Source organism: Rhincodon typus, chromosome 15, assembly GCF_021869965.1.
Source record: "Rhincodon typus isolate 14 chromosome 15, sRhiTyp1.1, whole genome shotgun sequence".
Classification (NCBI taxonomy): domain Eukaryota; kingdom Metazoa; phylum Chordata; class Chondrichthyes; order Orectolobiformes; family Rhincodontidae; genus Rhincodon; species Rhincodon typus.
Window position 1 is genome coordinate 35,321,987 of NC_063346.1, and position 18,736 is coordinate 35,340,722.

General features: G+C 41.2%; 1 protein-coding gene across 1 annotated transcript in view; it reads left to right on the forward strand.

Moving 5' to 3' along the window:
- The window catches only part of lonp2 (lon peptidase 2, peroxisomal), an 80,432-nt gene that overhangs the window by 45,022 nt on the left and 16,674 nt on the right, over window positions 1-18,736 (forward strand). Inside the window, exon 11 of the mRNA XM_048605642.1 lies at window positions 6,711-6,844. Coding sequence (XP_048461599.1) covers window positions 6,711-6,844 — 134 coding nt within the window. The remainder of the gene's footprint in view (window positions 1-6,710; window positions 6,845-18,736) is intronic.

Below are 18,736 nucleotides of genomic sequence, written 5' to 3' on the forward strand. Positions count from 1 at the left end.
GTGTTCATCCCGCTCTGCACCTTGTTGTCCTGCAATATAGCAAACTTTGTTTTAACCAGTCCTCTAGATAAACCGGCAAAAACTTATACCTCAAATACCATGATTTACCATGATGTCTGAATATTTATGTTGTAAACACATTATAACAGTGATGTGTGTACCCCTGCATTATGTTCTTGTTGCTTACTGTGTGTTTTTACATTGATTTTAGAAGGTGTTACATTTTGCGTAGAATTTTTGAGGGATGTTGATGTCTTGAAACTTCAATTGGCCATTATTTACTGTGGTTATACATACCTCTTGATTATCCAGAATATTAGATCCTCTGGCACACTCCTGGTCCCATAGGTTCCAGTTAATAAAACATTTGCTGTAATATAATTAGTGTAAGGAGGCTTAACATTTTGGATTTGTTGGATCATGGAATGCTACAGAATAGAAATAGGCTATTTAGCTCATAAAATCTGTGCTGGTTCACAAAAAAAAGTATATTGCAAACACGTGCACTGTAAAGACATTTCTTCTAATCTCCACTTTCAATTATTTTGATAATCTCAAATTTGTCTTTTGTGATCATTTCACTGTTATTCAAGCCTAACTTCATATTTGAAATTCCTAATGTCCGATAACATCCTCGCGGATCAATATTGCAACTTTTCTGTTGTTTTCATATCCTTCATGTGAAGAAGTTCCCAAAAACTGACTTGACAAATTGTACTAATTCAACAGAATCTGCTATTCCTTTTGAATATAAAACCAAATTTGTTTTCTTTCTGTACAGCCTAATGTAAACTTCCACCTTTTAGTAACCCGACTATCAGTATGCTATGCTCCTGTACTCATAATTTTCATTGTTCTGACAGTCATGAAGGAAAAGAATGAAAAAGTGGATAAAATATTGGAATACGTAACCATAATCCTGAAAGACAATTCCACAAAACCCATGATAAGGCAGTAGTCAAACCACATTTGGCATGATCATGCTTCAAAATGGACATATTACCTATGTACAAAAGTGTGACCTACATGCAAGATACTGAGATAAAAACAGAAAATTCTAGAAACACTAAGCAGGTCAGCTCGCATCTCTAGAGACAGAAACAGGACTAATATTTCAGGTCTTTTTCATTTTGTCAGAATTGGGAGAAGTTAGAAATGCAATATGAGCAATTGGAAGAAGAGTGGTTCGGAAGAAGAACTAAAGGAAAGATTTGTGAAGAGGCGGGAAGGCAGGAAAGATTAAATGACAGAAGTTTTATGGTATGTGTCAAAAGGAGTAAAATTAGACAGCCATGGAAACAGAAAAAGCATTTCTAGATAAAATACAAGCAAATGGCAGGATCTTAAAAGCTGTCACCAGGCAAGAAGGAAAGGATTTTTTTTTAAATTCCTGTTTGTTCATGGAATGTAGGTTCACTGATTAGCCAGCAATTATCACCCATTTCTAAATGGAGGTACCCATGGAGTGATTGGGAAAAAAGTTTGAAAAGGGCCATGCAGCCATGCCCTCCAGTTTTGAGGTTTCTACAGCCTACAGCATTTTGGCAGCTCCTTTCAGGTCGTGTCTTTTTTGAGTGCCGGCAGTAGTCTTTGGCAGCTGGCAAAATACTGACTAACCCTGTACGTAACTTCCAACTGGGGCTGTAAATATCTTGAAAAACATCTTGAATCCACACCAAGACAATTTTCCTGATTCATTCCCACACTGAGGATGTTTCTTGCTGTGGACAATTGATATGCAATCCTGCCTGCACTATGAAGACTTCCCTGGCAACATGTCAGAGAACCATTTCAATCCAGCTCTGTACTGTTTTCCTGACTTTCCACCCTCAATTAATGCCAAGCTGGGAGTGATAAAATTCTGCCCATGGCAGTCAATATAGCACAGAAAGATGCCATATGGCTCAGTGAGACCATTCTGATGCTTGGTAGAGCAATCTAGTCCGTTCCATTGCCGTGCTCTATCCTATAGCCTTGCAAATTTATTTTGCTCATGTGTCCATCCAATTACACTTCAAAATAGTTGATCCGTTTCTGCTTTGGCCACCCTCAAAGTCAGTCATTTTTGGATTGTTCACACTTACTGTGTGAACAAAAATGGTCTTTTACATTAACCCCACTGTGTCTTTTGCCTTGTATAACTGGCAAATGAGAACAGCTTTTCTTTGTCTACCCAAACCTGCCATCGTCTTAACCACCTCTATCAGATCTTCTAGTCTCAGATGAAAACAACCCTAGCTTCTCCTTGTAGCTAAGTTTCTTCAGCTGTGAGACCATTCTGATAACTTTCCTCTGCACCCCCCCGCCACAAATATGTTCACAATTGTCCTAAGTAATGGTGACCAGAATTGGAATTAGACACTATACTCTAGTTGTTGCCTACCCAGAGTTTTATGAAAATTCTATATGACTTCCCTGCTTTTGTTCTCAATGTCTATTTACAAATCGCAAAATCCCATCTGCTTTTCCAGCTGCTCTGTCAATATGTCTTGCCACCTTCAAAAGTTTTGTGCATATGAAACCCCCAGATCCATCTGTTTCTGCTGACTTTCGTAACTGTATCATTGCATGTATATATTGCCAATCTCTATTCCTCCTTCCAAAATGCATCACACTCTCGCTTCTCTGCATTAAATTCTATGTTACTAGTTTGCCTATTTTGTATATATGTCCTGTTGTAGTCAGTTGGTATCACTTCGCTTTTTGCCACACCTTCAAATTGCTATCACTGGCAAATTTTGAAATTTTATACTGTATCCTAATATCTGAATCATTTAAATATATCAAAAAGGAAGAATGAAAGTGGAATGAAAGTGCTGGATTCCCCAGCATCAACTCAGACAACCTGAATCAACAACATCAAACACAGCCCTGTCGCCCCTGCAATATTCTCCTGACTAACATCTGGAAGCTTGTGGGAGAACTTTTCCAGCGATGAGTTCGGTCACATCCTGACAGTCATATTCATGGACTTACAGACGATACGCTAGACACTTATCACCAACCAAAGGGCTGTATTGTCTCATAGGCAAGACAAACCCATCAGAGGTGATGGAATAGTGGTGTATTGTGTGGAGGGAGGACCCTTTGGATTCATCAACAAGTGATTCTTCATGCTGTCCCATCCACCCGTGCCTCCAGAAAAACTGATTATCAGTACTCCTTCATGTTGAAGACCTGAGGATGGCCAGGGCGCAGAATGTACTCTGGGTGGGGGACTTGAATGTTCATCAAGAGTGGCTCTGTAGCATCACAACTGACCGAGTTGGCTGACTCCTAAAGAACATGGTGGCTAGACTGCACCTGCAGCAGATGATGAGGTAGTCACTGAGGGAAAACCTACTTGACCTTGCACTCGCCATTCTACCCGTCACAGATTCAACTGTCCATGTCGTGGAGATGGTGCCATGTTCCCATTAAGGATACCCTCCATTCAGCTTTGTGGCACCAGCAGCAGAATAGGACCAACTTCTAACAGACCTAGGAACTCAAAACTGGGCATTCATGAGGTGCTATGGACCACCAGCAGCAGAATTGTATTTGACCACAAACTGTAACTTCATGTTCTACATGTACTCCATTCTATCAAGCCAAGATATCAACCTTAGTTCAATGAAAACTGCAGGAGGCCATGTCAAGTGCATCACATGGTATACCTAAAAAATAAGGTGTCAGCCTACTGAAGCTACAACAGAGCACTACTTGTATGTCAAACAGCAGGCAAAAGTCAGGGCTGAGCAATCCCATAACCAGTGGATCTGAACTAAATATCTTTCACATCCAGTTGTGAATGGTACTGTTAGGAGAAGGAGATTGCCATTGAATCCAAATAATCAGTGTAGTTCCATGTCAGGATAGTGTGTGGCTTGGAGGATAACTTGCATGGGAGGTGGGGGCCGAGTGGTATTATTGCTGGACTGTTAATCCAGAGACCCAGATAATGTTCTGGGGACCTGGGTTCGAATCCTGACATTGCAGATAGTGGAATTTGAATTCAATAAATATCTAGAATTAATCGTCTAACAATGACCGTGAATCCATTGTCGATTGTTGGAAAAACCCATCTGGTTCCTACCGCCCCCTTGATCATGACCCCACCCCTGAGCACCAAACCATCCACAACCTCATCACCTCAGGTGACCTCCCACCCACGGCCTCCAACCTCATCGTTCCCCAACCCCGCACTGCCCCCTTCTATCTCCTTCCCAAAATCCACAAACCTGAATGCCCAGGTCGACCCATTGTCTCCACCTGCTCCTGCCCCACCGAACTGATCTCCAACTATCTGGACTCCATTTTCTCCCCCTTGGTCCAGGAACTCCCTACCAATGTCCGTGACACCACCCACGCCCTCCACCTTCTCCAGAACTTCCAATTCCCTGGTTCCCAACACCTCATCTTTACCATGGACGTCCAGTCCCTCTACACCTGCTTTCCCCATGCAGATGGCCTAAAGGCCCTCTGCTTCTTCCTGTCCTGCAGGCCCGACCAGTCCCCCTCCACTGACACCCTCATCCGCTTAGCCGAACTCGTCCTCACCCTCAACAACTTCTCTTTCAATTCCTCCCACTTCCTACAGACAAAGGGGGTGGCCATGGGTACCCGCATGGGCCCAAGCTACGCCTGCCTCTTTTGTAGGTTACGTGGAACAATCCCTCTTCCGTACCTACACCGGCCCTAAACCCCACCTCTTCCTCCGTTACATTGATGACTGTATCGGCGCCGCCTCGTGCTCCCACGAGGAGCTCGAACAGTTCATCCACTTCACCAACACCTTCTACCCCAACCTTAAGTTCACTTGGACCATCTCTAATACCTCTCTCCCCTTCCTGGACCTCTGTCTCCATATCGGGCAACCACCTAGAAACAGATATTCATTTCAAGCCCACCGACTCCCATAGCTACCTAGAATACTCCTTCTCCCACCCACTTTCCTGCTATCCCCTATTCCCAATTCCTTCACCTCCGCCACATCTGCTCCCAGGATGAGGCATTCCACTCCCGTACATTTTAGTTGTCCTCGTTTTTCAAGGACCCCCCCCTCAGTGGTCGAGAACACCCTCAACCGTATCTCCCACAACTCATCCCTCACACCCTGTCCACGCAGTAAGAACCAAAAAAAATCCCCCTCGTCCTCACGTACCACCCCACCAAACTCCGGATCCAACGCATCATCCTCCGACACTTTTGCCATCTGCAATCCGACCCCACCACCAAAGACCTCTTTCCCTCCCCACCCTTATCTGCTTTCCGGAAGGACCACTCTCTCCATGACTCCCTTGTCCGCTCCACACTCCCCTCCAGCCCCACCACACCCAGCATTTTTCCCTGCAACCGCAGGAAGTGCTACACCTGCCCCCATACCTCCTCCCTCTTCCCCCATCCCAGGCCCCAAGAAGACTTTCCACATCAAGCAGATGTTCACCTGCACATCTGCCAATGTGGTATACTGCGTCTGCTGTACCCGGTGTGGCTACCTCTACATCGGGGAAACCAAGCGGAGGCTGGGACCGCTTTGCAGAACACCTACGCTCGGTTCGCAATAAACAACTGCAGTTCCCGGTCGCGAACCATTTCAACTCCCCCTCCCAATCCTCAAATGACATGTCCATCCTGGGCCTCCTGCAGTGCCACAATGATGCCACCAGAAGGTTGCAGGAACAGCAACTCATATTCCGCTTGGGAACCCTGCAGCCCAATTGTATCAATGTGGATTTCACAAGTTTCAAAATCTCCCAAAAAAAAACCGCATCCCAAAACCAGTCCAGCTCGTCCCCGCCTCCCTAACCTGTTCTTCCTCCCACCTATCCCCTCCCCCCACCTCAAGCCGCACCCCCATCTCCTACCGACTAACCTCATCCCGCCCCCTTGACCTGTCCGTCCTCCCTGGACTGACCTATCCCCTCCCTAACTCCCCACGTACACTCACCTTTACTGGCTCCATCCCCGCCTCTTCGACCTGTTTGTTTCCTCTCCACCTATCCTCTCCTCTATCCATCTTCTATCCGCCTCCCACTCTCTCCCTATTTATTTCAGAACCCCCTTCCCCTCCCCCTTTTCTGATGAAGGGTCTAGGCCCGAAACATCAGCCTTTCTGCTCCTATGATGCTGCTTGGCCTGCTGTGTTCATCCAGCCCTGCACCTTGTTGTCTCGGATTCTCCAGCATCTGCAGTTCCTACTATCTCTGGTTCACTAATATCCTTACCTGGTCTGGCCGACGTGTGACTCCAGACCCACAGCAATGTGGTTGACTCTTAACTGCCCTCTGGGCAATTAGGGATGGGAAATAAATGCTGCCTAGCCAGCGACGTCCCTCATCCCGTGAATGAATTTAAAAAAAAAGGTGATGCTTCCATATATCTGCTGCCCTTTGTCCTTCAAGCCACTCCAGAAATTTTTTGGTTTTTTTTGTGAGGCTCAACTCTTATTTTCACATTGTTGTCAGCGGGGCCATTTAAATATAGGCTTTCTCATTCTGATCACAACTTTGGTGCTTATAAATTTCTTATGCAAGGTGGAGATGGGCTAATCATGGATTAGTTTGATCAGGAGTAAAGACCAAATGACAGTTATATAATATTTGGAATAGTTTTACCTATGTTAATAAGCCACATAATATCTTTTGTTTTCTGTTCGTAATTTATAATGGATGGTTTTGAGTATGCTGTTTCAAAAATATTATATATTTAAAAGATATTATGCTTTCCAGATATACCAGGGAGGCAGGTGTTCGCTCTCTTGAGAGAAAGATCGGAGCTGTTTGTCGTGCAGTGGCTGTAAAAGTGGCTGAGTGTCAACCCAAGATTACAAATTCTAACCACACACATGTGACTGAGAAGGAAGGTGAACTGACTTTTAATTATATTGAACGTTTGGAAAAAATGTTTTTGTCAAATAAAAATTGTAGGAATGAATCATTCTAAGGCAATAAATTTCAGGAAAGAACAGACTTTGGGCACGTGGTAGTTTATTCAAGCTTTCACCGGTGACATACAGGGAGAGGCCAGAAACTACCCTGAATCTGGCCTTGATGTGAGGGCTCAATAGCCCCCTTAATCTTTGGCTCAGATCAGGAGAGAAGTCAGTGATGCTCCAATTTTCCCAGTGGGATACAGTATCTTTATATATTTCATGTTACAGTAATTACAAGCAATGTTGTCATTGTTCCTTCCCCCCCCTCATCTATAATACAATCTTGTGAAATACCTAATCAATAATGGACACTGCTGTGGACAGCCCTAGGCTCCCCATCATCTCACAATGTTTACCAGAGATTGTAATCATCAGGCCTTGGGATCTTACAATGCAGCCCATTAATTCACATTGCACAGTCAACAGTTATACTGCCTCGGACATGTCCCAGTCTTGCTTATCTCTAAGGACTGCTCAAATTCTGTTATTCATTTCATATTTCCCAATACCCTAATCACAGGAGATACAAAAGAAGCTAGTTCTTACACACTGCTATAAAATTCATAATACTAATTCTACTATAAAGTTAGTTACATTTAAAGTTTTATGTTTACACCTACTGTTAGCATTCTTTAGCTAATGAGTTGTGGACAAGTTATTTCTTACTGTTTTTACTATGCACCTCTATGTTTATCCTTGAAAGTCTTACAATATGTCCATTCAACCCACATTCCAACATCTGCTAGTCTTTGTACCTATGATTCAATTCTCGTTTTAATGATATGGGGACTGCTTTAACTACCTAAGACTGGTTTTCCCTTATAATTTTATTTGAATCTTTTCCTCTGACATTTTTAGTGATTTTTGTATACATGTGCATCCATAACTACTTTGAAATCTATCTCAGTGATTATCTGAAGAATCTTCAACTAGAACCTACTCTTAATATTGTAAATAATTCAAGAAAAAACAATTAATTATTGTGAAATGTTCTTATCTGGTGTTGGCATTTGCAGCTGTACCTTGCATCATGTTTAACACAGACTGGCTATTGTTTTACTTGCTGAGACTACATTAGGCAGGGTTTCCCCACACTCTCCAACTTCTGTCAGTCATGTTCTGCAAAGCTTGTGAAGGACAGTCGTCGGCTACTTTATGCTGCTCGGTCGTGGGGATCCCTAACAAAAATATTCTATGATACTTCAGGTATAAAGAGAACAAAAAAGAGGTGCTGCTCCATGTAGCAGAATAACTGACGAAGTTCATGCCTACGGAATAGACAATGATGTAGGTGAACGGCAAAGAGCAAATGTACATTCACGTGAATAAGTGTCAGAGTGGAAACTAGTGGCCAGTTTTAGGACCACCACCAACTATAAATCACAACTTTTTGAAATGTGTTTAGAAGCAAGTGTATTGTCCTATGTATGCAAGATAGCAAATGATGCCAAACTAGTTGATGCTAATCAATATGCAACCATCCGAAGGAATGTGGACAAGCTAAGTCAAAGGGATGAGAAAGGCAAAATGCAGTTTGTTGCAAATGTAGCTATCTGATTTTAGTAGAAGAAACAAATTATGGATTACTTATTAAAAAGCAGTATACTTGAGAGGATAAAGTATTAATGAGGTCTGAGCATTTCGGTGGATAAAATTGCAAGTTCATTATCTCAGTCAGTGACAACAGCAAATAAAACATCAGGACATCTATCTGAAAATGTGACTTATTGGTCCAAAGATGTGACATAAATAATATATGTTGTGTTGGTGAGGGAGAGGCATATTGCTGTGTTAATGTTGGCTTCACTTCACTTACAGTATCCTGTATTCCCTTCCTCTTCATGTATTGGTCCAGGTGCTTCTTGAATGCTGCTATCTTCCAACACCACCTATGGCAGCGCGTTCCAGGCACTTGTCACCCTTTGTGTGGAAAAGCTTGTCTTGCACATCTCTTTTAAATCGCCCCCTACCCTGCACCTTGAACCCGTGTCCTGTAGTAATTGACCCATCCACCCTGGGGAAAAAACCTCATACTTTCCACACAATCTGTACCATTCACAACCTTATAAACTTCTACAACGTCACCCCTCAACCCGCTATGTTCCAGTGAAAACAAACACCGTCTATCCAACCTTTCTTCATAGCTAATTGTGAAGGGGCAGCAGGATTTCAAAGAGAATGAAACAGGTAGGCATGGCTGGAAAGGATGTAATGCAAGAGGGGTTATTGTCCACAGTCAAAAGCATTCTTGCATCAAATGCTGGGAGGAAGCTGTGAATGACCACTTTAGATGTGTGATTTTTTTTTCTAGATTCTGGTTGGGAAGAGTAGGCAGATGTAGGTGAATGTAGATGGGCAGGGTGGGGACATTAGAAAGTGTGAATTCATGGAGTTGTGGGATGGGCTGTTAGGATAGAGATGTGTATACTTGGCAACTCACTGACTGGCTTGTGACGAGGCTTGAAGCTACTGGCAGAGGGGTGCATAGGTTCTCCTCCCATTGAGCTAGAATCAAAAATGCGCATGGAAGAAAATGGCTGTAACCACACTCAGTGTGAATGGGATAAATGACTCAACCATTGAGGGAGGGGGGCTGTACCAACAACTGCTCGTAGGGTTTTCAAAGGAGACCAACATAGGTCACAGGGCCATGAAAGGGATAGCCCACAGGTATGGAGGCTGCACCCTAGCCATCCTACAGCGATTATCCTCTCTGTACGTGGCACCTTCCTGGCTACAGCCATTGCTGGACAGATCTTTGACAGTTATATCTTTGCACATAGAGGAAGCCAAGCATTAGGGATGTTGAGGCAGGGGGGCGAAAGGTGTCAGGACATCCAATGCCATGCGTTTGCAATGTTCTCCCTGCTTGCAGATGTCTACACAGACCTCCATTCATTAATGCTCATGTGTGGAAATACCTTACACATATGCAGTTCTATTTTCAATACAAGCCTTTTACCTGTGCAACCAAAATGCCCTGAATATATTTTCTTCTTTCTCTCCCTCCCACTACCATCTCAGAGCAGACTCCCTGGTTCCGCTGCTGGGGTGGAGGGAATCTGCTCTGATATGGAGCCTATTGATTCTGAAGGTTTGGAAGGGTGAACCTAGAGGTGCATGTGTGTAGATGAGCCAGATATGCTAAGGATAGTCTTGCCAGATGCAAGTTGAACTTTAAATGGGGGAGAAAGGGGAAAGGAAGGATGGGGTGGAGGGCTCGGCCATCTCTTCAGTGTTCTGAGTGTTTGGTTCCATCTCCTGCTGGGTGCCTTCTGGCACTGCCCTATCTCCTGTGAGGACAGGGTACCTACACTGGGGTCAAGTTCCCCTGTTCTCCTGTTGCCATGCCTTTGGTCCTGGGAGCCAATTACTGAGATGATCAAGTGCAAGTGAGCCCCTTTTCAGCACCCCTGAGGGTCCTGGACGTGGCTTTCCATAGCAGTCACCAACTTGTCCATGGAGCCAGACAAATGATCACAATACTCTGCACCAGTGGACCTTCTGGGCATTGAGGGCCGTTATGCCCTATATGCCTGTATGCCTCTGCTGCTTCTCCTTGTGCATTTGGATGAAGTTCCTGATTGCCATGACCACAGGGTCATCTCTTCCTAAGTAAGTATCTGGTCTCTGGCACTTCTCTGAAGCCACATGCTTTGGCCATATCTTCCTCAACTAGTTACAAAGCTTTCGATGCAAGGGGCTCATCAGATTGTGTGAGCCCCCACTTCCTTTGCCTATGGCTCCAACCAAGGTTACTTTAAGAAGACCTTAAAAATGTGTATCCTACCAATTCAGAATGCCATAAATAAAGAGAAAGTTCAAGGGTACACCATTTAATGCAAATTAACCTAGTATAGTATGCTAAGAAAGAGCTTTCATTTAAATGCTAAATTTTGGATCTCCAGAATTTTCTTTAGTAATGGTAACAGTAGGTTAATAGTGACATTTATTCTTTGCTGCCAGGATTTGTTAAAGTGGATACATATGACCAGCATGAACAGAATAAGGTGTAAGAAAAACAAGATATATGAAACTGATATCAACTGAATATTTGAAAAGAAGTCTCAAATTGAATGCAAAGTATTATTTGCTGTAATATTTTCCAAAATAATTCTCTAAAGAGTTTGTATGTACATTTCATCCTTGTTTTTAAAATAAAATGTTCTAAGTGCCTTTTTTACAACATGCTCAACTGGTCCATGCTCGTGTTTATGATCCAGGCAATCTTCACTTTGGGCATTTATTTTTACTTCAACTTTCTAATCTTCAAATAATCCCTTTAGGGTTCTAACCGAACATTTTTGGTCTGGAACTTTCAAATAAAACTCCTTATACTGAATTAATCTGTTTCCTAACCACGTTAACTTGGTTCTTTTTTCTTTATTCTTTTGTGGAATGTGGATGTTACTGGCGAAGTCAGCATTTGTTGCCTATCCATAACTGAGTGGCTAACTAGGCCATTTTAGAGGACAGGTAAGAGTTAACCATATCACTGTGCATCTGAAGTCACACAGGCCAGTGAATCTAAAGGAACTCATTGCTGCAGAAGGCTGTGGAGGCCACGCCACTGAATGTCTTTAAGACAGAGATAGATAGGTTCTTGATTACTAAGGGGAACAAGGGTTATGAGGAGAAGGCAGGAGAAACATATCAGTCATGATCGAATGACAGAACAGACTTGATGGGCCAAATGGCCTGATTCTGCACCTATATCTTATGGTCTTAGGTGAGGTTGACAGATTTCCCTTCTGAAAGACCATGAGTGAATCAGATGGGTTTTTCTGACAGCTGATGGCACTATAACTGATATTAGATTTATATTCAAAATTTATTAGTTGAATTTAAGTAACACCAGTTTACCATGTTGGAATTTAAACTTATGTCCCCAGTGCATTAGCCTAGGTCTCTGGATTCCTAGACCAATAACATTACCACTATGCTATTATCTCCCCTTAAATTGCACTTTCAACCTGATATCTGACATCCATAACCCGTTTTCAATTTGTTTTATTGTCTCCTTCATTATCCTGTGAGCTCTGGCTTTGGGTTACCCTGCTAATCCCCCTCATGTGAATGAACCTTAACTCAACCTGAAACATCTCCTTTTCTAAAGCAGCCTATTGTTTAATTAGTGTTTGACCTGCTAATCTTTGATTCCACTTTTTCTGTGACCTCTTTGGAGTTAGAAAGTAGGATCAAGGAAGAAGAATAGGTCATTTAGTTCTTCGAACCTGTTGAGCCATTCAGTGGCTGATTTTTGTGTTTTTGCTGTAGATAGCTTTTTGCTGTTGTTGTTCTTTGTAGTTCTGTTGGTAGGTACTGAGACAACATAATGATTTAAAGTTTCTTTAATTTTGCTGTTATTAATTGTGAACTTTTTCATGTGTATCTTTTTCTTGCATAATTCCTAACCTAAATTTCTTTTGCTTGCAGAATTCTACACTGTTTGTTTCTTTTTATATTTGATGATTTAATTCCTCTTCCGTTCCTCTTTGCCTTCCTAATTGTTTAATTTACTTATTTCCAAATCTTTTCATATTCCTTATTATCAACCACTCCTTGGGGCCCAGTGTACTTGGTGTATGCCTTCTCCTTTAATTTCAGTGTGTTTGATTTCTTTACTCATCCATAGTATGCCATTAATGACAAGTTATTCATGCTTTTTAGTGGAATATATTTCTCCCATAGCTCTATTGAGCTTCATTTTAAATGTTTCCCATTGCTGTTCTATTTCCTTGGTCAGTAATCTTTTCTAGTTTATTTTTAGTAGATCCATTTTCATTCCCTTAAAATCAGCTTCCTCACCCCTTTGCAATTTACTACTTTGAGCTTTGTCTTACTATGTCCTTCCTCAAACTTCACCTTAATCTTACTACGCATGAATGTTTCCCTAAACTTCTTTCTCTTATCTGTTTGATTTCTGTCTCATTACTAGATTAGCCAGCATTTCCTCCCTTGATGGTTTCTTTACATATTAGGTAAGAAAGGGATCTTGCACAGATTAATTTTAATTCCTAATTACTGGTTTCAAACTAGAAGTATTAAATAAGGCTTATGTAGGATAGGTCTTGTATTGTACTGGAAGATGTCTAATGATAAACTAATCAGCTAATTTGCCCAAGTATGGAAGAATCTTATTAGAGCGATGAAAGTTATTGTGCTATTAATATTCCATGATTGTGGGTTTTAATGTCTAAGGGATTGATTTGGAATGAAGCAAAGGCAAAAATTAAAGCAAATCCTGTCATTGTTAAAACTTAGGTAAAACTTACTTTTTGAGTGCATTATCTAGTTAAGATAAGGTGACGTGATGTAGCTCCTTTTTTTCTGTTGTTAGGATTCTCTTGACCATCACCATCACCATCATTAACATAGAACAGAGACTTCATCACCTGAAACTCTTTTGGAACAATGGACAGTTCTGCTCAGTTGATAACACTGTCTTTCATCTAATTCCAAGTACTGTGAATCAAACTAGGCTGACCTTCCAATGTAGCATCTAAGGAGTGCTGTGCTAAAAAGAAATGCAATTTTACAATTAACTTTTAAGCTGAGGCCTCAACTGCTTGCTGCAGTGGTGTCAATGAATATGAAACCCTATACCCTGACTGTTTACTAATTTAAAAACTAGAAAACCCAATTGTATGAATTGGATAAGGAAAGAGATCTAGATATGATTGTGAATTGTGAAAGCATTAAGTCTTTGTTGATTACCTTTGGTATCTAGGAAACTGTTCTGAATTTTACCAAAAATCAGCTAAGTGTCAATTTCAAGGAGTTCCATTGGGGGTTTCTCTCTGAGCTCTAGCAGGTCCTCACGCAATTCTCTGCTGTTCACCACATATGTATGCACACACCTCTGTGATGCCACCCGTGATATCTTGTGTTTAGCAGCAGCAGGAATACTTGCTGCTGCTGAGACTTACTGGGATTCATGCCACCAGCACCACATTTAAATTCCTATTGTGCTGTAGGTCAAATTCTGTAAGCTATGAACTGTCATATGAAATTGCAGTGTGAGAAAAATTGCCCTGGATATGTGGCCAACAGATATTCACATATCACATTGCTAACAGGCACCTTAAAGGTCCTGGTGGACAGGGTTGATGGAGAGTAGGGCTGTCCTCTTCCCTCAGAACTGTGAGTTGAGATCACTACACCAGATCTTGTAGCCTGGTCTGAAGTTGCCACCATGGTCAGTGTGGTGTCCATGGTTCAGAGGAACGCCAGCAGTATAGGAAGAAGGTTAATGACCTTCTGTCCTGTGCCAGAGTAAGTGCCACTATCTTCTCTCAGCAACTTCACACACACACTACAACTCTGCTATTGCACCCACCAAGGCTCATGGTCTACCAGTCACAAATGCATGCAGTATCTTACCTCAGTCACTGTCATTTACCCATCCATCCCTACCCTGAATTTTAACCTGCACCATCACCAACAGCTGTGCCAGCCACTTTCATCTTATTCAATCCTTCTGTTAGTCTCATTATAAGAGAAACAGTCCACAATAGGGCAGAGAGAGCCAAGGTGAATGGTGAGATATTCAATATTTGTCACCTCACCCCCTGTGAGGAGAGAAACTTGCCTTCCTGGGAGAGATCAGTGACTGCTCAAGTGATGATGCCAAGACCTCCATATCCCAGCAACCAAGGAAATTTAATTAAGTGCTGTGCTGCTCCCTCATAACCTGCACTGTGAACATGTCTTCAGCATGCCTAAATGTCAACCCTTAATTTGCAACTCATTCTTTCTCGTTCGAATGAGTTGGGTAGGTTAGCTAGATTAGATTTGGGCATGCATTCTCGTGAGCACATCACTGCCACCGTGTCAAGATAATTCAAGTTCGGTCAACTTGTAGTCAAATGCATAGAATGTAGAAAGCTAGGAGGGAAAGTTGGTATTAAGATGTTCGGAAGTCCATTGGAATTGGTGCTTATTTACTCAAAAACTGGAAAAGATCCAAGGTGACACTTACATGAGACTTTTGAGAAAAATGTTACATGTCAATGGAAAGACACCGGAGCAAGTCAGTCACTGATCCTGGCTGATGATGCTGTTTACGTTCCAGAGGCATTGATTGATGAGGAAGGAAGTATTAATTGGAGGCATTCATGGAGGTTGAAATCTAGTCTCATAATACAGAGCTGGATTAAAAATTGACTTGGTAAATGGAGAAGTGATGGTTGGCATAGTGAAACAAATTCCTATCAAAGAAATCTATTTTATTCTGGGAAATGGTCTGGCAGGTTTGAGAATACTAGCTTCACCAAGGATGGTAGAACAACCAGGAGAGGTTTTTAAAAAATTGAAATGTTACCAGAAAATGTCCTGGATTGTTTCCTGATTCTGTCATGACTAGATCTCAGATCCTTAAAATTAGAAAGGAAACGAGTCTATGAAATAGATTGTGGAGGACCCCTATCTAAAATCATGAATGGAAGACAGTATTTTTTTAGTGATAATGGATGTTTCCATCAACTTTAAGGAAAATTACAGAAAAACTGATTGTGGAAAGCATAGTTCACTTTTTTTAGTAGATACAGGATTACACAAAGAAATACATTCGGATCAGGAATAAAATTTTATGTCACAGATATTTAAACAATTGATGACTAGTTTGAGAATTAAACAATTCAGATCTTTTATATAATTCTGACAACTTCAAGACGTATTGAAAAGATGACATCAAACTTTGAAGACAAAAATTAGAGGTTATTGTCAAGATTGTCCTGTTGATTCAGATAAGGGAATTCCTTTGTTACTGTTTGTCCTTAGGGATGTTATATGAACAGAGGAATCGGAGTGGGTGATTCAGCTCCACGAGCCTACTCTGCCATTAAATAAGATCATGGCAGATTTGTGAACTAACACCAGATGCCTGCTTTGAGCCCATAGTCCTTGATATCATTGCTCAACATAAATTTGTCTATCTCAGATTTAAATTTAACAATTGAATTAGCGTTGGCTGCCATTTGACAAAGAGCAATCCAAACCTCCGACATTCTTTGCATGCAGAAGTGCTTTCTAACATCTCTTCTGAGTGGCCTGGCCCTAATTCTTAGGCTACACCCCACAGTTCTAGAATCTTCAATCAGCAGAAATAGTTTATCTACCCTGTCTTTTCCTGGTAATGTCTTGAAGACCTCAATTAGATCATTCTTAACCTTCTAAATTCTAGAGAATTTAGGATTTAGTCCTTTTGAACAAATATATTGACATGAAGTAAGAGAACTTTTTAAATTGATTAATGTTAATAAACCAAAGCAAAGAAACAAAGTTTTCAATCAATGTCCTATATTTCCAAGAGAAACTAACCAACGTATATGAGTTGGCTAAGAAATAATTGAAGGAAGTTCAATAAACAATGAAAACTAGAGCAGATATAAAGGCTAAAGTTTGAATTTTTGTTGAAGGAGAGATGGTGTTAGTGTTGTTGCCTGTCTCTGGGAACCATTAAAAGCAAGGATTACTGGACCTTATCAAATCATAAGGAAATTCAGTGATGTAAATTATGTAGTGAGTTCCCCAGAGAGGAGAAAGAGTCAGCAAGTGCATCATCTTAACATGTTGAAATGATACGAATGATACAAAAACAGAAATTGATGAAGGAAGTCAACAGGTCTTGCAGCATCTGTGTAGAGAAAGCAGAGGTAATGTTTTGAGTCCAGTGGCCCTTCTACTTTTCTATTTTTACTGCCTGAGTAAATAACTGAGGGCCAGACACTGATCCTTCTGGCATTTCACAAGTTGCAGTTTACCACAATGAAAATACTTCACTTATTCCTACTCTCTGCTGTCTGTCTCTTAACCAATCTTCTATTCATGTTGATAAATTAACCCCAACTCCTTGAGCCCTACCTTGCATATCAGCATTTTTAATACTATGAATGTTTTATGGAAATCCTAGTATATTGCACCAACTACCTCTCTCTACCTACCTGTTATATCATTAAAAAATGCTAACTCTTCTATTCCACTCTTCAGTTATTTACAATCCAGATTAATGACTTTGTTACAGAGACTTAGAGTAATGCATCCACATGTGCAGGTGATACAGAGTTAGGTGAGAATGTAAGCTGGTTGGAGGACACAAAGCTGCTGAAAAGAGATGTAGATAGCTTAAAGAAAAAATAATAACGTCATATAGTGAGAGATTATTCACTTAGGTAGTAAAAATAGAAAAGCAGAATTTTAAAGAGGTGTGAAACTTAAGAGCCTTTGGGGTACTCGTACAAGAGATGCAAAGTCAGCAGACAGATACATCAAGCAATCAGAAAGGCAGATAACAAAATGCCATTCATTGCAAGCAGATTGGAGTACAACAATAAAGAAGTCATGCTATATTGTATATAGTGTTTTGGTGAGACCCCATCTAAAGTACTATGTGCAGTTTAGATCTACCTATTTAAAGAATAATATACGTGTATTGAAGATTCACTACTTTGGTTCCTAGGATGAAAAAGCTGTGCTATATTGAGAGATAAAGTAAATTAGACCTTTGCTGTCTGGAATTTAGAAGAAGGCTTGTCTCATTGAGAAGTGCAAGATTGTGAAAAGGTTTGACAGGGTAGACAGTGAGCAGCTGTTTCCTGTGCCTTGGAATTTAGAATAAGGATAAGAAGCTACTATTTTGGAATTATGATGAAATATGTTTTCACTGTAAGTGTGAATCTTTGGTATTGCTATCCCAGAGGATTGTGGATGTTCTATCATTGAGTGTATTTCAGGCTGAGATAAGTTTTGGTTTCTCAAGGAGTTGAGTCTAATGGGGACATTGTGTTGAAGTTGAAAGATCGTTTATGATTGTACTGAGTGGTGGAGAAGGCCCCAGAGGCTGGATGGACTACAGCTGCATTCCTATTTCTTATGTTTTTATGTAGATCTGTTGATGCACCAAATATTTAATCGTGCATATCCATGAAGCTTTATCTTTGGGCCATCCCATCAGTGCCCTGATTTGTCTCCTCTGCAGTAGAGTTTCTGTGCAACCTTGTTGTTCAGTAAAGTTGGATTCTACATGACCATTTACCCTTGCTGTAGCTGCAGGTCACATATGCCCAGTGACTCAGTGTGCAGATCCCACTTCTACACTACTCACTCTAAAGAATGCATAGTGGCTGTATCTAAGCTAGCGGATGTGAATGTCATATTGAATTATAGTGTTTCATCATTATCTGTCATCTTCTAATGGCACTTTATACTACTGCACCACTGCATGAACAAGGTAGCAGTCTTTGGATGCCTGAAAGGAGAAGGGCACAAGAATAGGATTGTAGTGAGGCAAAGTGGGTATGAGAAGCCCACCCCTTCAAACCCCACAACCTCAGCCAACACTGGGAAGCTACTGTCTCCTTTATCAGAATGAAGTCAAACAACCATGCTATCTTTATGTACTACTTGTCCTGCAAGGAAAATGTTAGTCAATGGGTATGATGCAATGTGATGAATGTGAGTATGAGCCTCCCAACAATATAAACTGTTTGAGAGTTAGCTGAATGTGAGATATGAACATGAATGGAGATTGTTGGTTAGTGTGAGATGTACTGAACAGTGTTTGAAATTATTGGTTCAATTGATGGATTGTGGCATTTGAAAGGTACTTTCACTAGCCTTGTCTATGTGTGTAAAATACTTGAATTTCTTTCAATGCTGAGTCTTAAGGACAATATTCCAGCACTGACCTTCTTCATATCTGCTGTATTTCATACTCAGAGGCTGTTCAAATGGCTTCCCAGCCTGCTACAGATAGAGACTCCTATCCTGCAATCCACTTCCTCCATCAAGACCTCCAGGTTGCAAGAAAAAGAGCCTTGAAAT